The following is a 27,603-nucleotide window of genomic DNA, read 5'->3' as shown; positions in this document are numbered from 1 at the left end:
TTGATGTGCAAATGAAGGCGATGCCCTCCTAATGAAACTGCAAAGTTAATGAAATTACAAAATGAAAAAAATCCACCACTAAACATATTGGCTTATGCATTGTACAATCAATTAATCAGAATTATTTAAGAATTAATATTACAGACTGTTGCTTTCCTTGTGTTAAATTTCTTATTTAAAAAAGTGTACAGAAATACGCACCGTGAATCTATAGGCAACATCATCCCTACATCCTTAGATATTTCACACGCAAGCTCATTTATCAACAGTCAATGGCTCATTTATTTAATTTTACTGTCCCTGGTGAAATTTAAGTAGCCAAAATGACTGTATTTTACATGAAGTTAATAATTTGTCGAACACAATTACAGAAAATTAAGTTTAGGCCTATACTTATTGCAAACTATCAGAAACGTAGCCTATTAGCGGGTTTTAATACTGAATAGCTAAAACTAAGAATGCAATACCATTCGTGTCTTTATTAGGCCCTGAGTGATAATAAAAAAGGGCCAGTGGTGAGAATTCGAGAATTCACGTGGAGAGCAGCGCTGCAAGAAGTCCTCCTACACAGCAAGTGGTGCTGCTGGCTCAGAAATTTCTCAGCCTCGTAGGGTTTTGTTTTTATCTCCATTTTAGAGCGCGCTGTCGCATTACAACATGACTGGGGCCGTGACAGAGCACAGCAGCGCGCGCTCACGTCTCATATTCATATCAGCCAGGTAACTCATCAGATGCGCCTTCAACAATGCATGGGACAAAAGCATCATGATCGCATGATTCCCCAATGACGGAGACGGAAAGTCTTAATAAAAACATATTTAAAAAAATAATTCCCGTCAAATCGTTTGTTAAAAGAAATCTAAGTGTCCCACATGAAGAATGTCATGGTGGGCTCGACTGGAGAGGTGGGCGTTTCTCCATGTCACTGGGTTGTTAGAAGCAGTTAGGACTATAGACAGATGACATGAGGCACACATTCGGCCTGTAACGCACTTCGTAAGCGACGACAGTCTGTTTTTAAGTATTGCCGATTATTGCAATAATTAATTGATAGCCTAAATGTAAAATTCCGCGTATCGTACTGTAACAATGTTGATTTAATAACCCATAACACGAGTTCAAGTTGAGTTGAGTTCAAGTTGTCACACAAGTAGAAACAGATTTTTTATTTTTTTCTACAAAAGCCTGATTAAATAATTCCGACGTGCATGAGTTTTATATTTAATTAGACTATATTTAAAATGTGTATGCTATATAACATTATTAAATTATTTCTTTATAGCCTTCCTTTGCCTTTAAAATTATTATACACAATCATTTTACAATTGACTAATAGGCTTTTTTATATTTTAGTTAGGCTTTTTAAATTTCTCCGTTGAAATTCATTACATTGTAAAGAATTTATTTATTTTGGTAGTCCATAAGGAGGTTTAAATTATTTATTGAATGACTTTAGGGATGGAAAAAGATTAGAATTCCTCTGTTAATATCTGTATTATGATCGGCTAGCTCATATATTTTGGATAATGTGTCTGGATACAAAATGTCGTAGGCCTATAACATAAACTAATATTAAACATTTAAAAAAAAAAATCACTCAGTTGTAAAGATCGAATGAAGTTCGCGGCAAAAGAAAGCGCTTGGTAGCACAATATGCATAATCCATAAACCAATATGCATCCCCACTTCATTATTTTCGCCTATTCTAGTCAATTATTTTCCCAAAAATGTTGTATGTATGACAGTATGACATATACTGTACTGTACTGTACAAATACTGTAATCCGACAGAGAAAATGAATGACAGTTTTAATATTAAAAACCGTAAAAATGCAGATCTAGAAAACAAGCGACATTTGCGCACAGAAATCGGCCAACATGCTGAATATTTGATACGTCAGATTTTAAATAAACTATCCATTCATTGCTGTTAAATATTATTAAATGCAGATGTAAAAGTGCAAAGACTCTATTTATTATAACAACAGTTTTATCAAACTGATATTGTAAATGTAACGTAAAGCCTATAAATAAAATAGTTTTCAATAATCTTATAAAATAAAAATTAATTTATGACATTGTTTGAATTAGCTACTATTACATCTATATATGTACATTAAGTTGTAGCCTACATTTCAATTCTTAATTATAGCTAATGACTGTAAAATTTTACGAGTTTGGAATTTTGTAAACTTGTGAATTTGTTATAAATGTGAAATGGGATTCTGAATGGCCATATTGGTGCAAACATTCATATTGTAGTGCGTTCATCACTTTAATTTCCAGAATATTTATTGGTGTTGTGTTTATGACTGTTTATTATAAGGGGGACCCTTTGAGCTATACTGTATTTATAAATGCATTTGAGATTTCTTAAGAATGACTTGTTTTTAGTGGTCCTGATTGATCTGGCTTTTTGATCTCAAGTTATGACATCAGATGGACCTAATTAATCACATATAACACCCAGAATTCACATTAATGAATTAATTTTTCACACATTCATACCTGTTTAATACAGTATAAGCTACGTTTTATTTTTTTTTTCAATCTGTATGACTGATAATCTAATGTCTATAACATTAAGTGTATTTAATTATATAATTAAAATCTTTTTACCCTAGTATTTTAATGTAAATTTTAGAGCATTTAGTGAAATATTTTAAATGCTAAAATAGTTTTTTGGTAACTGAAACTGTCTGTACTAATTTCTGCAACGTAATTGCAAACATTTACCTTTAGTAATAAACTAAAAAGTTAATATAGGATACATTTTTTCATAGTTCTCAAATATGCCAATAAATATGTTGTAAATAAAAAAATTCTAATTATGTTCTAAATTAAATTCGAAATCTAGTTAAATCAAACTCAGTGAGCTAAATAACCAGCAAACCATGCAGTTAAACAGAAGTGGATTACAAAATACAGGATATTCTCTCAATTTTTTAAGTATTTTTAAAATATTTCTCCAAAATTACAGTGGCTAGCCGTGGCTAACAAACCCTTCTGATGGGCGACACAGATAAACAGAATCAGGAAGAGATGGAGGGTGACGGCTGTGTGACAATAGCCTCCAACAGCACTGCACCCACCGTCAGCTCTACACCCAGATCCAGCACTCCCACAGGCACCCAGCCCAACGCCATTCCTCTGGGAAACATCACTTCAGACAGACAGGCAGTCCAGGTAATTCCCCACCGGTATCAACGGTATAACATATTAAACAAATGGTATTACACATTGCTAATGTATCCTGTTTTATTTAACACTGAGAAAGAATAGCAACAGCCTATTAAAGTAGCCAATTTCTGAACATTGCTTTGAGGCTAATCTAATATTCAGATGCCATGTCTTTGTTGTGGTTTTGAGTAAACAAAATGGGCAAAAAGTTGATTCCTTCCAGTGCCGCGTGAAGCCAATGATGTGGTGTTTTCCTAGGTAATCCAGCAGACATTACACAGACCACAGAGCATGACAGCTCAGTACCTGCAACAGATGTATGCTGCCCAACAACAACATATCCTGTTGCAAACAGCTGCACTACAACAGCAGCATCAACAAAACCTCACGGCTACACAAATCCTGACCACTACAGAGCAGGTATGAGGATATACAGTGCCCTCCAAAAGTATTGGAACAGTAAGGCCAATTCCTTTATTTTTGCTGTAGACTAAAAACATTTGGGTTTGACATCAAAAGATGAATATGAGATGAGAGATTAACATTTCAGCTTTTATTTACAGGTATTTTCATCTGGATCTGATACACAACTTAGAAGATAGCAACTTTTGTTTGAACCCACCCATTTTTCATGTTACCAAAAGTATTGGAACATGTGACTGACAGGTGTGTTTTGTTGCCCTGGTGTGTCCTATTAATTGATTATTCAAACAATAAATAGCACTGAATGTCTGCGAGCAATTGTGAAGCTGAGAGAAGATGAAAAATCAATCAAACCATTGCACAAACACTGGCAATAACAATTCCTGAGGAAGAAAGAAACCACTGGTGTACTAAGTAACATCAAGGAAAACATCAGCAGTTGACGACAGAAACATTGTGACAGCTGTAAAGAAAGACCCTAAAACAACTGTTAGTGACATCAGCAACAACCTCTAGAGGGCAGGAGGGAAGGTATCACAATCTGCTGTTCGCAGAAGACTTCATGAACAAAAGTACAGAGGCTACACCAGAAGATGCAAACCACTCATTATCAACAAGAATAGGAGACGAGCCTCAAAAATTCTGGGACGAGGTTTTATGGACTGATTTTATGGACCAAAGTGATGGAAAGGCTAAAGTTTGGAGAAAAAAGGATCTGCTCATGATCCCAAACATACAAGCTCATCTGAAACACAGTGTACACAGGTGTACATTATAGTACACATTACACAAGTAATGTAATGGCTTGGGCTTTCATCGCTTCTTCTGGGACAGGCTCATTAATCTTCATTAATGATGTAACTGTCACGAACTCAGCCTCTGTGGCTCTCTCCGATCACCACCAGAGGGAACCCTCACCTGAGTATTAACTCTGTCATTCGGACTTCATTTCCCATCACACCCCGTACCTGAGACTGATTATCTACACAGGTGTTCCCCATTGACTGGTCTATTTAATCTGCTCCACCCTTGCTCTTATTGCGAAGTCTTGTTCTTGCCATGCAGACATTTCTGAGCGTTTATCCTGTGTTTGATTTCCTGTTGCCGACCTGGACTGCTTACCCGTTTATGAAAGAATGCTGCCTGCCTAATCTGACTCTGCCTGCCTTGCTGATCTGTTTTGTTATCTGTCTGCCGCCTGCCCAGACCTCTAGCCCGAACTCGGTTTATGATTCTGCCCTGCTTAAGTGGTACCTGACGCCTGTGATTGACTTATGCTTGTATGACCATTCGTGTGATAATAAAGCTGCACATGGATCTTAAAGACACTGCCTCCTCGTTACAGTAACACATGACGGCAGCAGCAAAATTAACTCAGAAGTCTACAGAAATATTTTGTCTGACAATTTACAGAAAGATGCAACCAAACTGATTGGGAGATCCTTCATCATGCAGCAAGATAATGACCCAAAACATAGTGCCAAAACAACAAAGGAGTTAATCAGGGGCAAGAAGTGGAAGGTTTTAGACTGGCCAAGTCAGTCTCCACACTTAAACCCTGTAGAGTATGGATTTTACCTGCTAAAGAAGAGACTGAAGGGAGTAACCCCCCAAAACCGAAGAGGTTGTGGTGAAAGCCTGGAAAAGCATCACAAAAGAAGAATGCAAAAGTTTGGTGATGTCAATGGGTCACAGGCTTGATGCAGTTATTGAAAGCAAAGGATTTGCAACTAAATATTAAGTCTTTTTCACTTTAATCTGTTAATTCTATCTGTTCCAATACTTTTGGTAACATGAAAAATGGGTGGGTTCAAACAAAAGATGCTATCTTCTAAGTTGTGTATCAGATCCAGATGAAAATACCTGTAAATAAAAGCTGAAATGTTAATCTATCATCTCATATTCATCTTTTGATGTCAAACCCAAATGTTTTCAGTCTACAGCAAAAATAAAGGAATTGGCCTTACTGTTCCAATACTTTTGGAGGGCACTGTATATGAAAATATGTGCAATATAATATAATGCTACTTCTTATCAGGCCGCACAAACGAATGGCAGGCAGCCCACCTCCTCCCCTCCATCATCCAATGGGAATGTAACTCAGCTGGCTAGTGTGTCTCAAACAACAGTGAGTGCTTTCATTTTTTATACACTTTTGTCACAAACCTCTTTTTGTTTCAAGTAGATGGACCACATGATCTCATTTGGAAATTATATTGGAAAAAAGAGCCCCGTAAAAAGTGTACTGTAATTTTATTAGCAAAAAGTCCTTTGCTTATAAATGTAAAACAAATCTGTTTTGTAAAATAGGTAATAAGTTCAGGCTTTATCCGGACATTTAAAGGGAAAGTAAATTCTGTCATTTTCTCACCCTCATGTTGTTCCAAACACGTATGAGTTTCTTTCTTCTGTTGAATTAAAAAAAAAAAGATATTTTGAAAAATGTTGGTAAACAAACGGTAGCCATTGACTTCCACAGCATTTCTTTTTTGAGTCAGGTTTAAATTGACTTGAGTAGATGACAGAATTTTCATTTTTTGTTGAACTAGCCCTTTAAGATTTTGATCAAAGATAAATTACATAGGAAAACCCCTCTCTCCCTCTAGATCACCATGACAACCTCTCCTGTAACTCAGCCAATAGGTCGCATCCAGGTCACTAGCTCCAATAGCACAGCGGGAGCCATATCCCAGCAGGCCATGCTTCTAGGAAACAGCTCTCCCATAGGTAGCCAGGCCCAAATGTATCTGCGCACTCAGATGGTAAGTAGATATTTACTAAGAGCATCAGAGTTCATTGGTGTTCTGAAGTCTCCACTGACTTGACCTGATTCTGTTTTGTGTTCTTTCTTCTATTGTCGTGTCACTGTCTCTTAACCTGTAGCTGATTCTTACTCCTGCTGCCACTGTAGCTGCTGTTCAACCTGATCTAACTCTTGTGAGTTCAGTGTCCTCTCAATCAGCATCATCACAGGTAAGACAGAGTTTTTTAGTCAATTTATGGGTTAATGGTGCCATTTGTGTTAGATTTATATATGCATTTAATTATGTAATAATTAATACTATAAAATATGATATAATAATTTATTTGTTTATTTACTAAGGTTATTGATGGATAATGAATAAAGATAAAATCATATTTTCCCCACTTCAGAGTTATTTTATATAGATTGTTGTTGGAATTTAAATGAATTAATTTAATCCAGTCATTTATATATTTGTGTAAGCATTAAACATTTTATAAATTAAATATCATGTAATAATGAATGGGGGAATGCAAACTGGCTGTTTTATTTTTTTGCAATATTAATTTAACAACATTTTACTAAACAGAGTTAAACCTATCAAATACATTTATGACATTCTCCATCATGTATCCTGTTTATAATATCAGTATTAAGTCATGAACACATAATCTGCACCCCAAATGACTCATTATGCACTTATACATTATGTACATATGCACTATGTACTCAACCATGTAGTGTCGGAATTTTATAAGGTTATTTTGTCATTAATAATCAGAGTCTGATAGCCCCTCCCCCTTGGCTATAGAATTAAAGCTGCAAGAGTTTTGTGCATTTTTTCTAACAACTTTTTTCCCTGGTTATTTAAGTGCATCTTCCATGTATTTATAGTGCACTTTTTGGGGGGAATTTTCAGCGTGAACCCGCTACTCGTGCTATTTATACTACTAAATTTAATTGAATAGTGCATAAGTATGCGATCTGGAACCCCGTACAATAAATGACCCAATACATTGCAATAAAATGAACAGTGATGCTCCACATTCATTGAGTATGTTTTGTCCTCTGCAAGGTTCAGAGTTTGGCTCTCCGCACACATCCTCCTGGAGCAGTTAATACTCCCCAGAACGTCCAGATCAAGCCTTCTCTTCAAGGTCAGACGCTGGTGTGCCCCCTGCCCAAGATGTCTATTTGCCCACTGAAGTCCACACAGCTGTCCCAGAACCTGGCAGAAACTTCTAGAAGTGAGTCACTGTTGACCGATGTTACTCAGCCACCATCAGCCCAACCACTCATTCCTCCTTGTAAGTCACAAGATCACATTTCCATCTCCATTACTTTCTCTGTTGTTAATGCAGAATAATGTAAATGTAGTAAATATTGGGGAAAGCAGAATTATTTTAATTGCAAAACAACTAAAATAATTTCATGTTGGTTAAGCTACATATCATAACACAGTGGTTCTCAACCAGGATCCACTAGGTGGCCTCAAGATGGTTTAAATTATTCATTGATTTTATAAAATTAAATATTCCTACATCTGGAAAGGTCACAGAAATTAATGATATAAATAAATAAAGGTTAAATACATCAATATATATATATGAATATACAGTGCTGCTGGAAAGTTTGTGAACCATTTAGAATTTTCTATATTTCCGCATAAATATGACCCAAAACATAATCAGAGTTTCGCACCTGAAAAGTCCTGAAAGTAGACAAAGAGAGCGCAGTCAAACAAATGAGACAAAAATATTTTCTTTGTCATTTATTTATTCAAGAAAATTATCCAATATTGCATATCTGTGAGTGGCAAAAGTATGTGAATCTCTTGGATTAGCCGTTCATTTAACGGTGAAATTAGAGTCCATCTGTGCAGAGGTGTTTTCAGTCAGTACAATGACTATCAAATCTATCTATCAAAGTCTGATCATGTTTGTGGAAGTGAATCAAGTCACGAACAAAGGAGATTACTGAGGACTTCGGAAAAAGAGTTGATGTTGCTCATCAGGCTAGAAAAGTTTACAAAACCATCTCCACAAACCCACAGTCAGACAGATTGTGTACAAATGGAGGAAATTCAAGACCACTGTTACCTTCCCGAGAAGTGGTCGACCAACAAAGAACACTCCAAAGCAGAATGTGTAATAGTCTGTGAGGTTGCAAAAGTTCCCAGGGTAACTTCTAAGCAACTAAAGGCCTTTCTCACATGAATGTTAATTTCCATGAGCCCACCATCAGGAGAACACTGAGCAACCATGGTGTGCATGGCAGAGTTGCAAGAAGAAAGCCACTGTTCTCCAAAAAGAAAATTGCTCGCTAAAGATCATGTGGACAAGCCAGAGGACTATTGGAGAAAGGTTTAATAGATGAATGAAACCAAAATAGAACTTATTGATTTAAATGAGAAGCTATTATGTTCGGAGAAAAGAACACACTGCATTCCAGCTTAAGAATCTTATCCCATCTGTGAAACATGATGGTTTCTTGGACAGCCTACCATCACTGATGGAACAATGAATTCTGAGTTATACCAGCAAATTCTAAAGGAAAACTTCAGGACATCTGTTTAAGGACAGAGTCTCAAGAGAAAATTGTTCATGCAGCAAGACAACAACCCCAAGCACACAAGTCATTCCACCAAAGAATGGTTAAAGAAGAACAAAGTCAATGTTTTGGAATGGCTGTGTTACGGGGCGAACGAGACGTGACGTGTGGATCCATTAGCAAGGCTTTTATTCAGAGACGTGGTCATGAAACAGGCAAGGTTCAGACAATGGTAAACCGGTACAACACAGGCAAGACAAAGAGTAATCCTAGAACAAGTGTGGGTCTTTGATCGGCGAACAGAATCCAGAGGGCTTGACAAAAGGGGTAATCCGTAAACACAAACAATAGTCCAGACAGGGGTAAACAGTGGCCAAACGGCAAGACAATAGGGCAATCCGAAATACACAGGCAAGGATCTTCACACAGGAAAAAAGGCAAGGCAAGACCAGACTAAACTAGGAACTATGAACTAGCCCGGGAACTGGCTTCGTAAAGTAGCTATCGCTAAAAGAGTGATAAGTGCTAAACAATACTTGGCAATGAGAGAGAGAGAGGAAGTCCATGGCTTATGTAGAGACTGTGATTGGCTGCAGCCGTGTGCATAATCAGAGTGAAATGGATTGTGGGAACTGAAGTCCAGTGTAAAGGGTGCGTTCCAAATGGGATATATCGCCCTCTGAAGGGCACTTTGGAGTGAAAACAATCATGGCCGCCATATTGAAGGGTCGTTCCAAACCAAAGTGCTCAAAACTGGCCACTTCAAAGGGCCCTTCGGAATGAAGGATTTCGAAGGGTACAACTGATGGTCACTTCGGATCCCCATGATCCTTTGCGCTGATTCTTTCCATGATGATGGTGCCTCCGTGTGGGCACAGGAGGATAACGCAGAAGGGCACTTCAAGAAACAGTTGTTTGGTCCTCTACACCCTTCAACCCTTCGAAGCTCTCACTCCGGAGGGTAAACCTTTGAAGGGATTAGGGCATAGGGATGAGCCCTTCCGAATGGAACGAAGGGAGAGTGTAACAGTCTGTGAGAGTCAATATGATGGCGGGGCGACCTCTGGTGGCAATTAGATGGAAGTCTATGAAACGGATTTGTGATAGGCTGAGTCAAAGTCCAGACCTTAATCCAATTAAAATGTTGTGGAAGGACCTAAGCAAGCAGTTCATTGGAGGAAACCCACCAACATCACAGTTTTAAGTGGTTCTGCACTAAGGAATTGGCTAAAACTCCTACATGTTATTGTGCAGGACTGATCAGCATTTACAAGAAACTTTACCTTCAGTTACTGCAGCAAAAGGGGTCACACCAGATACTGAAAGCAAAGATTCACATACTTTTGCAACGCACATATATGTAATACTGGATCATTTTTCTCAATAAATAAATGACATAGAAAATATTTTTCTCTTACTTGTTTGATTCAGTTCTCTTTGTCTACTTTCAGGATGAAAATCTGATGATGTTTTGAGTCATATTTATGCAGAAATATAGAAAATTCTAAAGAGTTCACAAACTTTCAAGCAGCACTGTATATATATATATATTCTAATTATGTCAATTAGAAAATAATTGTCGACAATTTATTGGTAAAGAAATGTTGAGAAATTGCGATTTGTGAGTAAACATCATTTAAAAAAAAAAACTTATCCTGTTTTCATTAACAGCTGGAAAAATCATGTGAATTCATTTGTCATAAAGAGTGTGAACCCTGAAGAACTTTCAATTCTTAAAACTTCTGGAATTATGGGATTTAATTATTTTAACAGTGCCACTCTTAGTTTCTCTAAATAAAAATGGTCAAAAATTCAAAAATGTTGAGATTCACTTCTATAACTCATCTGTTTTTCTTTTCAAAGATCTCTGAACTGTTTTATCTGAACACTGTCTGTTTGCTCCTAATGACTGTCTCTACTGCAGCAACCGTCACACCAGTCCAGTCTCATACTTTGGTCAGACACCAGCTGCATTGCCCTTCTGGCCAGAGGGTGACGCCACACCAGCTCTTCATCCAGCAGAGCTCCACCTCTCACAGACGGGTCCATCCCATTGCGCTGCGTGTCACGCCGCAAGATAGCTCTCCTCCACCCCTCGCCTTGCAGACCCGTACCACTCCCACTACAGCCACTGTCCAATCACAGCACACTGAGTTCCTCTCAGTGCCCTCCTCTTCAAATCAGCCAACCAATCAATCAGCAGTGGTGTCTACGTCCACAGCTCCCCCTGCAGTGCTCCCTGACCCTCCACCACTTCATCTGGGCCCAGTGCTAGAGCCGGTGTCCCAGTATTCACCTCTGTCCAGCCCCCCTCCTCTCACCATGGCTCTGCCCAGGCTGGTCCAGCCACAGAGACTGTCTCTCCGCTCAGTCCAGACCGTAGCTGTCCAGTCTGACCACATGTTGGTGTCAGAGGAGGAGCTCCCAGTCGCTGAAGCAGTGGTTCAGTTGCCTTTTCAGAATCTGCCACCACCACAGACAGTGGCAGTGGACCTAAAGGTGCAACCTGCCATGCAAACAGAAGCTCCCTCGGTTAGTCTTATTCAAAGCAATTCAATTCTGTCATTTATTCACAATAATTTAGTTTGAAACCTTATTTTATTTTACAGTAGAAGAGAAAGGGATATTTTTATGTAAGGAGTGTACAGACTGCTCTTTTCCATAAAAGAAAATTTGAACATGATCACTCACTTGAATGTGGACAGGCATGAATGAATGAAATCAGAAGTTGTGACTAACAAATTTCAGTCTTTTCCTCACACAAAGCTATCATATGATTACAGAAGACTCAGAATATACTATATGACATGTATAGATTACATTTATGATGTTTATGGTGCTTTTTGGGGGTTTTATTTGAAGCTACAAAGCGTGCATAAATTTAGGATCCGTAAGAATTAGTTTTTTAAAGAAATTAATACTGTTATTTAACAAGGATGCATTAAATTGATCAAAAATGACAGTAGAGATGTTTACATTGTTACAAAAGACTTCTGTTTCAAATAAATGTTTGTCTTTTGAACTTTCTATTGCTCAAAAAATCTTGAAACCTTCAGCATTGATAATAATGTTGCTTGAGCACCAAGTCAGCATATTAGAATGATTTCTGAGGATCATGTGACACTTAAGATTGGCTGCCAAAAATTCAGCTTTGCTATCAGAAATTTATTACATTTTAAAATACACTAGGATAGGACAGTTGCCTTCAAATTGTAATATTTTAATAATTATTACAGTTAAATAAGTGCCTTGGTGAGCGGAAGAGACTTCTTTCAAAAACATTTAAAAATTTGACCATCCCCAAACTTTTAAATGGAACTTCTTATTCTTCGAAAACAGTAAGAGTTTTTACACAGTTAAAATGTGTAAATAGTCATAGTTTTTGTCTTTGGCTTTTAAATGTCCTTTAAAAATAATCAATATTTCGTCATGTCATATTCATTTTATTTAGACAGGATTTTTAGTCATAGCTTTTGACTTCTGATAAATATTTTTTTAATGTAATTCTTATTAATTTTAGTACATTTTACTCTTAAAATGGCATCTGATTTTAGTTGATGAAAATGTCATTCAAACATTCTTAAATCAGTTTAAACATATTAACCTTATTAACCTATTAACCTTAAAACCTAAACATATTAACAAAAACAACATTTGAAAACTGGCTTACTTTTTGTATTCTTTATTTAATTATCATCATGATCTACCCGTCTACGCTATCAAAAAAATTGCTGATGAGATTTAAGGTCCTTGCACACAGAGTCCAAAATTTTCGTATGCATTTTTCGTATTTGTCATCCTTTCCTATCAAAATGCTTGCTACAGTTGCAAAAACACAGAAAATTTAACCTGATCCAAAACTTTTTATGACAGATGAAAGTTTCAGAGATAATGTGTAGACGTGATTGACACAACGTGAGGTCGTATATATTTTTTAACATGCGAAAATTCCGGACAAGAATTTCGGACTCGGTGTGCAAAGAACTTAACACTGTATTCAAATTGTGTCCCATAGAAGAAAGAAAATCATATAGGTTTGGAAAACCATTGAGGATAAGTAAATGATGACAGAATATATTGAACTATTAATTTAAATATACCATTTTAATCATATGCTTATTATGAAAGCAGGCAACACCGCTTTTGAAGGAGAGTGGAAGCATGGATTTGGTGAAGGATGTAGAACATCCTCAGAACAGAATACCCACCCCACCACCACTGTCCCCACCAGACGAGCCCCAGGGAAACTCTGATGATGTAACAGCACAACCAGAAAACTGTACAGGTATCTTATATAAATATTGAAGACTAGCAAAGTGGTCTGCAGAACTCTAACCAGACTTCTACTCTAACCATAGCCGTTCTGGACCTTCCGAGCGAACCATCCAGCAGATCTGTGATCCGGTCACCGGAGGACCCCACATATGACAACAGCCCCCCCCCTCCCCTCCTCTCCTCTGCGGTAAGAAGCACCAGCAGGCTTCCCCCAGCCAGCCTCCCAGGGAACCCTGAGGGTCGGCCCTCACAGGCCATCGTTAGACCTCACATCCTCACACACCTCATTGAGGGCTTCGTCATCCGAGAGGGCCTGGAGCCGTTCCCGGTATGTCCACTGGTTGACAACGTAGCAACTCACAGCTGCCATGAGGCCCTAATGAAGCCCATGGTTCTCTAGTGTTGCCGTGAAGCTCAAAGATCGCTCACTCCCTCAGAGCAGAGCGTAAGACGGCCTAGTGAGGGTCTGGGGCCAAATATTCAGATCAACCCGATTATTAAAGTCCCCGTCCCAAAGTGCTCCATACTTTCAGAAACCGAAACCACAAAAAGCATCTCAATATGTCTGGTAAGTCCACTGTTGATGTGCTGGTCTTTTTTTATCAGGTGAGACATACTTCTTTAGAGATTAACCTGCAGGCCACACTACCAGAAGATAGAGAGAACGGAGAATCAGCCCAGGATGACTGCCTGATGGATGCGGACCATCTGGAGAACTCCACCGATTCTGACCTTGATAACCCACCTGCTGAGGATGGTGGGCTCATCAGCACATTTCTTATTAACAATATGAGTCAATATGAGCGTTTCTTGCAGAATTTCTTCTTTTTTCAGAACAGACAGTTGAAAACCTGCCTGATGTACTCGAATGTGAGTTCTGTGGGAAGAGAGGCTTCGCTCATACCTTCCTCAGGTCCAAACGCTTCTGCTCCATGACATGCGTCAGAAGGTAAAGAGCACTATGGGTAGTGTTAATCACACTTTTTGAAGTTTGTAGTGTCAGTGGAATTATTATAATTACTTTTAGGATTGTTATTGCTCATACTTTAGGTTTTGAGGATTGTTCTAAACCTCAGTATTTAACTTGTTTAAAACAGTTGTGCTGCCTAATATTTTTTTGTGAAAACCATGATGCATTTCTTTTAAGGATACTTTGATAAATAGAGAGTTCAAAAGAACAGAATTTATTTGAAATAGATTTTTTGTAACAGTTTAGTAGTCTTTACTGTCACTGTTGACCAATTAAATGCATACTTGCTGAATAAAAACTATTTGTTAAAAAAATACATTTTGTCTTACTGAACCCACACTGTTGAACAGAAGTGTATATGCAGTCATTTCTGTAAGAATGTATGCATATAATGAGGAAAACACATTTAAGATATTTGCCTTTTAAGATATTTGTGTTAAAGATGTGCTGTTCAGATCTACAAATGCTTTTCATTAACTGTAAACCTTTCTACTCACCGTGGGAGTTCTACTCGTTCATTCTCATGAGTGTCTACATTCCACCACAAGCGTACGTGAGCTCAGCTTTACAGAAACTCGCTGATCAGATCACAGACACAGAACAACAACACCCGGACTCTGTTCTAATCATTCTAGGGGACTTTAAAAAAGCAAATCTCTCCCGTGAACTGCCTATATACACACAACATGTTACATGTCCCACCAGAGACAGTAATATACTGGATCACTGTTACACAACAATAAAGGATGCATATCACTCTGTCCCACGAGCAGCTTTAGGACTCTCTGATCACTGTTTGGTTCATCTTATTCCGACCTACAGGCAGAAACTGAAATCAGTTAAACCTGTATTAAGGACTGTAAAGAGATGGACTAATGAGACAGAGCGGGTTTTACAAGCCTGTCTCGACCTTACTGATTGGAGTGTTTTTGAAGCTGCTGATGATCTGAACGAGCTCACAGAGACTGTAACATCTTATATTAGTTTCTGTGAGGATATATGTATTCCTACCAGGACTCATCTAACTTATAACAATGACAAACCGTGGTTCACTGCAAAACTCAGACAGCTCCATCAGGCCAAAGAAGATGCTTACAGGAATGGGGACAGAGTTTAATAAACAGGCCAAATACACAATGGAAAAGGAGATCAGAGTGGCAAAGAGGAATTATTCCGATAAGTTAAGGATCCAATTATCTTCCAGTGACACGGCTTCAGTGTGGAAAGGTCTGAAAGACATCACCAATTACAAGACACCATCCCCCAGCACTGTGGAGTATCAACAACTGGCAGACGATCTGAATGAGTTCTCCTACAGGTTTGAAAAAACACCAATCACACCTCCTGCAACCCCCCCTCTCCCCCACACCTAAACTGCAGATAAGAGAAGATGACGTGTGCCAGGTCTTCAAAAAGAACAAGAGAAGGAAGTCACCAGGCCCAGACGGTGTGACACCAGCCTGTCTGAAATCCTGTGCTGACCAGCTGGTCCCCATCTTCACACAGATCTTCAACAGATCACTGGAGCTGTGTGAAGTCCCCTCATGCTTCAAATGCTCCACAATAATCCCCGTCCCAAAGAAACCCAAGATAACAGGACTTAACGACTACAGACCTGTGGCTTTAACATCTGTGGTCATGAAGTAATTTGAAAAACTGGTTTTGGCTTATCTAAAGGACATCACTGGACCCCCTGCAGTTTGCCTACAGAGCAAACAGGTCTGTGGATGATGCAGTCAACATGGGACTGCATTACACACTGCAACACCTAGACACACCAGGGACTTATGTGAGGATCCTGTTTGTGGACTTCAGCTCGGCCTTTAACACTATCATTCCAAACCTCCTCCTGCCCAAACTAACTCAGCTCTCCATCCCCACCTCTGTCTGTCAGTTGATCAACAGCTTCCTGATAGACAGGCAGCAGCTAGTGAGGCTGGGAAAATACACATTCAACACCCGCACCATCAGCACTGGAGCTCCTCAGGGCTGCGTTCTCTCTCCACTGCTCTTCTCCCTCTACACCAACGACTGCACATCTAAAGACCCCTCTGTCAAGCTCCTGAAGTTTGCAGACGACACCACACTGATCGGAAGTTCAACTTGCCACAGGAGCTGCTGAAACAGTTCTACTCTGCCATCATTGAATCCATCCTCTGCACTTCATTAACTGTCTGGTTCAGCTCAGCTACCAAATCTGACCTCAGAAGACTATGGAGGAAAGTCCGGATTGCTGATGAATCATTGGTACAATCCTCCCCACTCTCCAAGAACTGTACTTATCCAGAGTGAGCAAAAGGACTGGCAAAATCACTCCGGACCCCTCACATCCAGCACACTCTCTCTTTGAACTGTTACCATCTGGTCGACGCTACAGAGCTCTGAGCACCAGAACGACCAGACACAGGAACAGTTTCTTCCCTCAGGCAATCCATCTCATGAACATTTGAACTCTTAACAATAAACATGAAACACACAACACTATCATACTTTTGATTTTTTATTTAACACACATCACATTTCAAATTTGCACCTAACATACCTGTACATACTGACTTGTCTATTTTGTATATTGTGTTTGTGCTATTTTGCATATTGTCCATTTTGTATATTTGTACATTATTTTTTTATTATCTGTGTCCTGTCCTGTCGCTGTCATTCTGTCGCACTGTGTACTGTCACTAAAACAAATTCCTCGCATGTGCAAACATACCTGGCAATAAAGCTAATTCTGATTCAGATTTTTGCCAGTTCAATTGAACATAAACTGACTGTTTTACCTAAACAGAATTTAGCTTAAGTTTGTGTTCATAAAACTGTATACTGCAGCACACACAGCCTTGTTCATCTCTCATACCTTACAGATTCAATGTAAGCTGTAAAAAGCGCCTAAACCTGTTCAGGTCAGAAAAAGTTGGCCGCTGGCCCCACAGGCCCATGGGCAAGCGGGGGAGACCACCTAGTCGCATAAACGGCGGGTCCAGGGAACACTTCCTCAGGCAGGTCAGTGAAATAACCAAATAAACATTTAACCAAAATATACAATCCAATGCAATAGCATAATTAATAAGTGAGAGTGACCTACTGTACCACATTATTTCCTTAGCAGCTGCAAGACTGCCATCGTACCAACAACAACCAGAGGGCCTCCAATTCAATTTGGATAGAGAGAGAAGAGGAGGAGGATCCACCAGGCCCGATGACGACAAGACTGCGCTTGCAGGCTGAAAGAGAGAAGGAGCAAGACAGAGAAAGAGAACAGAGCAGAGTGGAGAGCAGCAGCGGCTCTGACTGTCTTCTTGACTCAAGTCCCTCACAGTGGACCGTGGAGAAAGTGTGCTCCTTCATCAGCTCTTTACCAGGTAAATTCAGCTTTGGACCACAGGAATAAATTGCTAGCAAATAGATTTCTATATGACCTTTAGAATCATATGCTAATCTTTGCATCTCCTCCACTTGCTCTAAGGGTGCCATGACATTGCTGCAGAGTTCCGGTCACAGGAGATTGACGGACAGGCCTTGTTGCTGCTTACGGAGGACCATCTCATGAATGCTATGAACATTAAACTTGGCCCTGCACTCAAAATCTGTGCACAGATCAATGCTCTCAAAGAACATTAGATGTCTTTCCACTCTCAGTGTGTGGGTCACACAGTATTCGAGAGTCAGATTCCTCTAAAGTGCCATAATTTCAACGTGTGGCCATTCTACAAATACTGTAGACACTCTTGGGGACCATCTTCATATACCTCAAAGTTTCATGGTGGACTTATCTTGGATTTCATTCCATTCAGTGACAAGTTTTATAATATCTAAAACTAAATTCTGATCTTGTATATTACGTTTAGGGTAAACAGGCCAACTGAAAAGGCAGATTATGAAGAATGAGAGATGATGTAGCTGAGCAGCCACAATTTGTGGAAGTTGGCACACAATGTACGAAGTATTTAAAAAAAACAATTTACACAACACTGTTTAAATATAAAGGAAAGCTTTTCAAATGATGTAAATGTTTGCAAAAAACAGTATATAATATGTGTTGAAAAATAAAGATTTATTGATAAACATCAATTGCAAAGTTCTGAATAAAATTTTTATGTACATTAGACCAGAATTCAGTTGCAGTAAAATGCAACAACTTTGGCATCTTTTCGTACATCGGTGTAGAAAAAGTTTCTATGCACATAAAATGAATGTGAATTGTGAGGTGGATAAAAAGCCAACACTTTTTAGAGACATCAGCCGTGTGGACTGTAAATGCAGCTTGACAGGGTTCAGTTACAAACACTCAAGCACACACTTAAGCATTTTCAAAACAAGTAGCAACCACGTGTTTGAGTTAATCTGATGAATATTAGATTATTTTTTAAATTATGTACACACGTGGTCAGAATTGGTGGTATCCTTGGTAAATATGATCAAAGAAGGCTGTGGAAATAAATCTGCATTGTTAATCCTTTTGTTAATTGTTAATCTATTTTTTTTTTTAAATTCACAAAAATCTAACCTTTCATTGGAGAATAAGAATTTAAAATTGGGGGAAATATTAGGAATTAAATGTTTTTCTCTAATACACATTGGACATAATTAACTGTACCCTTTTGTTCAATACTTTTTGAAACCTCCATTTGCCAAAATAACTGCTCTGAGTTTTCTCCTATAATGCCTGATGAGGTTAGAGAACACCTGACAAGAGATCAGAGACCATTCCTTCATCCAGAATCACTCCAGACTCTTTAGATTCCCAGCTCCATGTTGATGATGCTTCTCTTCAGTTCACCTCACTCATTTTCTACAGGGTTCAGGTCAGAGGACTGGAATGGCCAGCAGAAGCTTGGTTTTGTGCTCTGACCCATTTTTGTGTTGTGTTTGAGGTTTGTTTTTGGATTATTATCCGTTTGGAAGATCCAAACATGGCCCATTGTAAGATTTCTAACAGAGTCAGTCACTTATTGATTTTTTATCTGTTGGTATTTGATCGAATCAGTGATGCCATGTGTCTGAACAAGATGCCCAGGACCTCCAGCAGAAATATATGCCCACAACATAAAACATACAGCAGTATATTTCATTGTACACATGGGGTACATTTTATCTCTGTGTTCACCAAAACCATCTTGAGTGTTTGCTGCTAAAAAGTTCATTTTCTAGTCACATCTGACCATAGAAGCCAGTCCCATTTGAAGTTCCAGTCGTGTCTGATAACTGAATATGCTGAGGATTGTGTTTGGATGAGAATATTTTCTTTTCTTGATTTTTTTAATCTTGAAACGCTCCCAAACAACTTTTTTTTTTTTAAGGTTTTCTGACCCTGACTCAACTATTTTCTGCAATTCTCCAGCTGTGATCATTGGAGAGTCTTTAGCCACTCAAATTCTCCTCCTCACCGTGCATTAGGACGATATAGACACACGCCCCCTTCCAGGCAGATTCATAACATTTTCTGTTGATTGGAAATTCTTGCTCTTTTCTTAAAGTCACTTTCTAATTTGTGAAGCTCAATTATCTTTTGCTGCACATCAGAAATATATTCTTTAGTTTTTCTCATTGTGATGGGTGATTAATTTGGAATTTGGCCTTCGTTTTGTTTTCCATCTATTTTTATTTCTGTGAAACAGGAAGCCATGGCTGGATAATTTCATGTTCATAATCACCCTGGAGTGCTCAAAATTGTGAATATGAATGGGAATATACTTCAGAGATATTTTACTCATAAGAATTTCTAGGGGTACCAGTAATTGTGTCCAACATGTATTTGAGAAAAAACATTTCATATTCATGATGATATTTCCCCCCATTTTAAATTCTTATTAACCAACGAAAGCTTAGATTTTTGTGTTTTGTTTTAAATAAAAGATCAAAAGGATTAACAATTTTCACAGCTTTCTGTGATCATATTTACCAAGGGTACCAAAAATTCTGACCACGTGTGTATTTATGTATTAGCACAAGGCATTTATTTATACACTGCACACATTAAAAGCACCATATTTTGCTGACTTGAGCATCATAGATATACCATTCAGCTCATAAAGTCTCAGAGATTTGATAAACATTTAATAGCAGATTAATTTACAATCAACAGCAAAATCTTTTTTGACATGAAAAATCATTCGACCATCATTCAATTAATTTTCTTATATACTATGATTAGAAAGAAAATATACTGAAGAAAATATTCCTATTCATAAAAATATGAACAGAATTCATAAAAGTTAATTTATTTTTAAAATAGCGGGGCCGTCACTGCCTATGTTGCAGAGTGATTTCCTTGAGCTTCATCTGCTGTTCAATCATCATGTCAAACTCCTGTCTTTCTCTAAAACAATGAAATAAAAACGGCTGTGAGTTACACAGATGCAAGATTCAGATTTTCTGGGCAAGTGAGTTCATAAGTACTCCACCTGTTACTAAAGCACGGCCCTCTGCGATACTTCTCCTCTGCCTTCTCAAGGGAAAGCTTGTGGACTCCAGCAATGGCATAGATTATGGCCTAAAAAGCAAAACTGTCACTGAAGCATGGCAATGCAAGATGCTAGAATGTGGTTGTTTGGCAGTATGTGTCACATATTGTGGTTGTTTTGCAGTATGTCACAAATTTTTGGAGTCTGTAGGATTTAAAAATAATAATATTACTACTTCTATTTAGCAAGGATGCATTCAATTGATCAGAAGTGACAGTAAAGTCTCTAACAAAAGATTTTTATTTAAAATAATTAGTGTTATTTTAACTTTCTACTGATCAAAAAAATATCATGGTTCCCACAAAAAATTAAGCAGCATATCTGTTTTCAGCACTGATAATAATAGTTCATCGAGCACTGAACCAGCATGTTTGAATGGTTTCTAAAAGATCACATGACACTGAAGACTGGAGTAATGATGCTGAAAATTCAGCTTTGCCATCACAGGAATACATTACATTTAAAGGGGTCATATGATGCGATTTCAAGAGATCTTTGAAGATGAGATCCCTAAAGTTGCAAAGACTAAAGTCTCAAACCCAAAGAGATATTCTTTATAAAAGTTAAGACTCGTTCTCACCCCCCTAAAACAGCTCATTCAAACACGCCCCCACATGTCTAAGTTCAGATGTGGAAATATTTGCGTAGTGCCGCCCAAATGATCACGCAAAGAAAGAGGGCGTGGTTTCAGTAACCGCAGTAGTGTTGATGCAGCCATGTCAGGGAGACGCGGTGTGTTTCTATGCGAAAGCAAAAGCACTTTATTTGGCCTTCCGAAAGTAGATGCAATTAGGAATCATTGGTTAAGATTTGTTTACAACACAACAGCACATCGTGTGAGTGTGTGTGTGTGTGGGGAACAGGGTCACATCACAGCGGAGTATACAGCCTGTCAGAAATTATCTTAACTGCGGCTTGTGTACTGCAAATACATATGAGTATCATCAGTGTCTGTCACGCGACTCTGTTCCCCTTTTGGGCTTGAACTGATAAAACTAACTTTAAAGCTGAAGCTCACGATTATGGTAAGGGACGTTACATTTCCGACATGTGCTTGTGGTGTTCGGCCAGTCACAATGCATTGGGTCAGTTGGCCAATCAGAGCAGCCTGCACTTGTTGGAAGGAGAGGCTTTGTAGAAAATGACGCGCTTGAGAGAGGCGGGGCATAGAGGAACTACAATAATGTACAGTATTTGAAAAAAAAAAATGTGTTCTTTTAACATTAAAGCATGTCAACATATTCTATTACACCAAATACACCAAATACACAATACATTTCACTACATGTCGTACTACGTATGTATATGTATGTGACAAATAAAATTTGAATTTGAATTAATGATCTTTAAAATAGCATCATATGACCCCTTTAAAAATACAGTAAATAGTACACTGTAATAATAGTTCAGAGTATTACTGTTTAGACTTTTTTCAAAAACATTAAACCTTATCAAGCCCAAATGGTAGTGTAAATGAAGGTGATTACCTCAGGCAGAAGCACATCAAGAATAAGGCGGATCCGGTCGGCCTGGATGTTTTCTAGACAGGTGTTTATTTGAGGGGCACTATCACAGACTTTGTTCAAGTAGCGGTACACCTTATCAACCTGCTCCTCATCTTCCAGGTAGACATCAACCACTGGGCGAGAAGGCTTTTGAAGGGCTTGCATCCATTTAGAGGACTCACAACCGCTAATGACTGCCTGTGAGCACCAGACAGAAGAGTTAGCTGTGCACACATTTGTCTGTCATAATGGAATAAACATGTCTCCAATTAAAAAAAATACTGGAAATCCAAATAGTTATGAATATATCAGTAGAAATCATACCAATAAGCGGTTTTCGACTTTTCGTCTGATGATGAAGTCAACCAACTGCTTGTTGGCGCGGTTGCGTGCAGCCTTGGATCGGTCGGGCAGCACTTTCTTGGAGAGAAGCTCATCTTGCTCTTCCACGATGATGTCCTCCATGTTATTATCAGAGCTGTCACACTGCTCGCCCAGAATCTCCTGACTGGGGAAGGTCAGCACAGATTTCCCCTCAGAGTACTTCCTCCGCACTGGACAACCTGGGATCATCGGATCAAGGGACCATTTCTGTTAAACCAGCACTGGTGAATGAGAATTACTTGATACATAATGAGATTATAAATTGTTGAGTATGGACATTGATTTATTGTTAATTTTTATAGTCCGCTATCATTAAAATTAACAATCAATTAACTGATTGTTAAAGTACCATAAAATGTGGAGTACTACAAATACCATCTGCATAGTACTACTTAATCTTAAAAATGTAAGTATTGGGAATGTTTTAAAAAAAAATGTAATATTCATTTATAAGTGTAACTCAAAGGTACTTAAAATAATTATTATTACTATTTTATTGATTAGTAAATTAACCACCTATAATGTGTTATAGTTTTTATATTTGTGCAGATTAAGACAATAAAGTGTCTTAAATCTTACATTTTAACAAGTAATTAATTAGCACCCCTAACATGCTATTAAAAACACGCTAGATGAGTATAAAAATCTATAGGAAACCTACTGATGTCAGCAGCACAGTATTCGATGAAGGAACCAGAGAAAGATCCACATCCTGCCAGAAAACATCTGAATTTCAGCTTTTCAGACAGTTTTTGTAAATTGCTGTTTGAAAAGGTGACTCTGTTAAATATCATTTCTAATTTATTAAAATGTTTAATTGTACTACAAGAAAACAGACAGAAACACTGAGAGATAAATACCAATGCGGATCCTATAGTCTGAAATCAGTTCCAGAGACCAGGTAATAGCATTGCCATACTTCTCTTTTGCAATGTCCTAAAATGGATACATAAAATAAATGCACCATTTCTTTAAATATCGTCTTGAAGTATCCTCAGTATAGCAAATGTTGACTAATAGCAGAAAAATGAAAACAGCGAGCATGCACTCTGAAAAATCTAAATAATGCGGTAACAAGGCAAAGAGATGTCACTTTACCACCAAATGTTCACATTCTTCACAATCAAAAGGTTTTAAAGTTCGCAGGGAAACAGAAAACCTACGGATAAAAAAAGGGTTGTTAAGACACTTCAGATTTATTATTTGATTTATTATAAATACACATATACACACTAAAAATAAGTGATATTAAGATACTGATAAATTCTTACCCTTTTCTTATTCTCTTCTGGTCGATTAGGTAACAATCAATAAACACAATGCTGGCTTTTTTGTTCTTGCGATTCACACTTTTAACCTGTGCCATGGATGAACAACTTGTCATCAACTACAGTCTAAAAGAGTTACAAACTGCACAAAATCCATAATGTGCACAGTGAGCTTAACATACCACTGCAGGCCAGTAGGGATATTTCCTCAGTTTGCACCACACGCAAAGTCCCTCTGAGATTGACAAAGGCTCTGGAAACCAAATATTTCAAAGCACATATTGGATATATATAGGATACATATACACACTTTTTTCTTCTTTTTATTGCTCACTCACTTTTATTGTCCTGTTGCAAAAAGCTGGGCAGCTCCTCATCATCGTCGTCTAGGTCCTCTTCCTCCTCAATGAAGAGAGAGTTGTTAAGAGGATGAGGCTTCTCTTGCAGACTCAGCTCGATGGAGAGGTCAGAGGACACGTTTTCATCTGATGGGCACATAACAATACAGCGACTGATTTCAAAAGACAACAACATATATTTGAGGCTCCATTTACAAATATTAACATTAACTTACGAACCTTATTTATGCATATTTACGATAAAGGCACAAGAACAACTTTTTTGTCATGACGTTGAATTTGTAACATTGCATATAAATTTGCAATTTTGTGTTTGTTTTTTTTTTAATAGAATGTTTAAATATTTTATTAGGCTAATACAATATATATAACTGAATAATAATTTTTAATTATTGGCTATTTAAATAAACATTCAATTCAATTACTACTTATAGAATGAAAGCGCTTCAGTGTCCGCATCAAAATAAAAAGGCCATGTACCTAATTCCTGTGGCTCTGGCATCTGGGTTTCAACGTGAGCTTCATTTGGAAGTGGCGTCTCAACAGGTTCTTCCTGAGGAGATTCTAGATCAGATGTTGCACTCTTCTTGCATTGTTTCACTGATGGAGAGGCAATTAGCTGTTCCTCCACATTCTTTTTCTTGCGACCTCTTGGCCTCCCTGCAGCCGCAAATCTCCGAGGTCTTACTTGACTTGATGTTGTAACGTCTTTAGGAGGCTCTGACATCTGGGTTTCAACGTGAGCTTCATTTGGAGGTGGCATCTCAACAGGTTCTTCCTGAGGAGATTCTAGATCAGATGTTGCACTCTTCTTGCATTGTTTCACTGATGGAGAGGCAATTAGCTGTTCCTCCACATTCTTTTTCTTGCGACCTCTTGGCCTCCCTGCAGCCGCAAACCTCCGAGGTCTGACTTGACTTGATGTTGTAACGTCTGTAGGAGGCTCTGACATCTGGGTTTCAACGTGAGCTTCATTAGGAGGTGGCGTCTCAACTGGTTCTTCCTGAGGAGATTCTAGATCAGATGTTGCATGCTTCTTGCATTGTTTCACTGATGGAGAGGCAATTGGTTGTTCCTCCACGTTCTTTTTCTTGCGACCTCTTGGCCTCCCTGCAGCCGCAAACCTCCGAGATCTGACATGACTAGATGTTGTAACGTCTGTAGGAGGCTCTGACATCTGGGTTTCAACGTGAGCTTCATTTGGAGGTGGCATCTCAACAGGTTCTTCCTGAGGAGATTCTAGATCAGATGTTGCACTCTTCTTGCATTGTTTCACTGATGGAGAGGCAATTAGCTGTTCCTCCACATTCTTTTTCTTGCGACCTCTTGGCCTCCCTGCAGCCGCAAACCTCCGAGGTCTGACTTGACTTGATGTTGTAACGTCTGTAGGAGGCTCTGACATCTGGGTTTCAACGTGAGCTTCATTAGGGGGTGGGGTCTCAACAGGTTCTTCCTGAGGAGATTCTAGATCAGATGTTGCATGCTTCTTGCATTGTTTCACTGATGGAGAGGCAATTGGTTGTTCCTCCACGTTCTTTTTCTTGCGACCTCTTGGCCTCCCTGCAGCCGCAAACCTCCGAGATCTGACATGACTAGATGTTGTAACGTCTGTAGGAGGCTCTGACATCTGGGTTTCAACGTGAGCTTCATTTGGAGGTGGCATCTCAACAGGTTCTTCCTGAGGAGATTCTAGATCAGATATTGCATGCTTCTTGCATTGTTTCACTGATGGAGAGGTAATTGGTTGTTCCTCCACGTTCTTTTTTTTGCGACCTCTTGGTCTCCCTGCTGCCGCGAGCCTCTGAGGTCTAGATGGTGTAACATCTGTAGGAGGCGTCTAACAGGAATACCACATAAAAAAATAGGTTAAGCCACAAATTGCAAACAACAGTTAGCAAGTGATATTCCAATAATGATTGTCACACAAACCTTTACTCGACTGGACTCTTTGGCATTCTGATGACTATGCAGTGCTCTTTTTGGAGATATGGGTTGGAAGTCTGAGGTCGGTGTAGAGCTGAAGAGAGGCCTGGTCCGGGGCCTGCCCCGTTTTGGGGTGAATGGTATGGAGCTACAATCACCGTTAGTGTGGCAGGAGAAGAGCTCCGTGAGATGAAGAGGAGATGTAGTACATGTGTGAAGCCCTGTAGAAGCATCAGAGGGGGTCTGATTGTTTTGAGTTGTTTTAGAGTGCCGATAACGTGTCCCTTTTGTTTTTGGAGAGCATAAGTGTTGTTCTGGGCAAGAATTGTGTTCAGAATGGTCCAGTCCGTCTGAACAAGCTTTGCTAGCAGCTACTTCTTTCTCACTGGGTCGAATGACTTTATTTTTTCTTCCCTTATGATACATTTTTGATGTCTCTAATAGACTTTTGGGGGTGGTAATTGTTTGAGGCATCAAGTTCATATGACTTTGAAAACACCAGTCCATTTAGTTGATGTGCTGATTTCTGTAAACAAGCTGACAAGTCAGGAAGACATTTTGGTTTTGTTGCTTGAGGTTTCTCCTTCTTGGTTGTTCTCGGTCCATGTGATTCTGCAGAATTCAGTTCTTGAGACACTGTGCTTTCTTTACTATGAAAGATGGAAGCTTTGTCACCTGAAACAGGTTTGTTAAGTTCTGAAGGAACTTCCAAAATGGTGCAACGGGTCCTGTTAGGATTCCTTCGATGAGAAGAGCTCATTCCTGCAACCATAGGGGTCTCAAAACATCGGCACAACCAAGTTTGGTCTCATTATCCTGAGCTGCAAAGAAACCCACAGTTAGGTCTATTACTTAATTGTAACTATATGTAACTGGCCATAAGTTTTACAGGGGTAAAAATTCACACAGCAACCATGAGCCTGACAATAAAGCTGATAAACTAAGAGCTTTTACTGTAAAGATATAAAAGGCATGATGTTAGATGCATTAGACTATATTTTATAAACATATATCAAATAAACTATAAGAAGGTTCCAGCAACTGCATCACAGATTATACAAAACTTAACAGTGAACATACAGAGAAATTCAGCGTATAAAGCCGCTGTTAGTTCCTGTAAACATTTGGGTTTGCTGAGATACTGGAACTGGCATAACCCAAGTGCTTTAGCTAAAAACATTCGCAAAACCTTAAGGTCCGTATGATGACGGATACAACGATATATAAGCTCAAAATGCAACACAAAGTAAGTATTTAAAAGACGTCAGACGTGTTGACTGGGAGCGCTGTGTTAGCATTAGCAGCTCCATGGAAAAACCAACATAAACACGGTCAGGCAGGCAACGTGTGTTATAGTACCCTAAATCTGCAGAAGAAGGTTTAGTTGCTGCTATTTTTTTTAAAGAGTGTAAAAATGAAATAAACTTTAAAATAAAATGTGTCGCTCATGTGAAATATTAGCATTTCAGTACCTACATTTGCAGATGTTTACGAAGCGTTCTGTCGTCGTTTCAGCTTCAATCAGGAAGTTGTTTCAGTTCTATTCCCTCTTTAAAAAA

General features: G+C 38.7%; 2 protein-coding genes across 6 annotated transcripts; one reads left to right on the top strand and one right to left on the bottom strand.

Moving 5' to 3' along the window:
• Positions 1-634: 634 nt before the first annotated feature.
• LOC306881834 (polyhomeotic-like protein 3) lies at positions 635-18,210 on the top strand (the record flags this gene model as incomplete). 2 transcript variants are annotated; one of them, XM_079436156.1, is made up of 15 exons in its annotated part: positions 635-719; positions 2,981-3,186; positions 3,439-3,600; positions 5,642-5,731; positions 6,210-6,365; positions 6,487-6,576; positions 7,422-7,653; positions 10,821-11,428; positions 13,025-13,181; positions 13,255-13,499; positions 13,778-13,928; positions 14,006-14,120; positions 17,006-17,144; positions 17,248-17,503; positions 17,608-18,210. In XM_079436156.1, the coding sequence occupies 14 exons, from the start codon at positions 3,010-3,012 to the stop codon at positions 17,760-17,762; spliced, it is 2,733 nt and encodes a 910-aa protein (XP_079292282.1). In that variant the 3' UTR covers positions 17,763-18,210. The 2 variants fall into 2 exon arrangements, with proteins under 2 accessions (XP_079292282.1, XP_079292283.1); XM_079436157.1 differs by lacking the exon at positions 635-719 and having other exon boundaries at positions 3,010-3,186; positions 13,028-13,181.
• LOC306881832 (uncharacterized protein) lies at positions 18,176-27,603 on the bottom strand. 4 transcript variants are annotated; one of them, XM_079436148.1, is made up of 13 exons: positions 27,521-27,603; positions 26,051-26,865; positions 24,602-25,958; positions 24,101-24,247; positions 23,945-24,015; positions 23,766-23,851; positions 23,593-23,653; positions 23,355-23,430; positions 23,156-23,206; positions 22,435-22,673; positions 22,093-22,308; positions 20,546-20,634; positions 18,176-20,460 (listed from the first exon to the last, which is right to left on the bottom strand). In XM_079436148.1, the coding sequence occupies exons 2-13, from the start codon at positions 26,549-26,551 to the stop codon at positions 20,385-20,387; spliced, it is 2,970 nt and encodes a 989-aa protein (XP_079292274.1). In that variant the 5' UTR covers positions 26,552-26,865; positions 27,521-27,603; the 3' UTR covers positions 18,176-20,384. The 4 variants fall into 4 exon arrangements, 3 of the variants coding, with proteins under 3 accessions (XP_079292274.1, XP_079292275.1, XP_079292276.1); XM_079436149.1 differs by having other exon boundaries at positions 27,517-27,586; XR_013785168.1 differs by having other exon boundaries at positions 20,137-20,460; positions 20,546-20,749; positions 27,521-27,572.

Source organism: Barbus barbus (genome assembly GCF_936440315.1).
Source record: "Barbus barbus genome assembly, chromosome: 15".
Lineage (NCBI taxonomy): Eukaryota > Metazoa > Chordata > Actinopteri > Cypriniformes > Cyprinidae > Barbus > Barbus barbus.
Note: the sequence above shows the minus strand (reverse complement) of the source record. Positions and strands in the feature narration are given on the sequence as shown.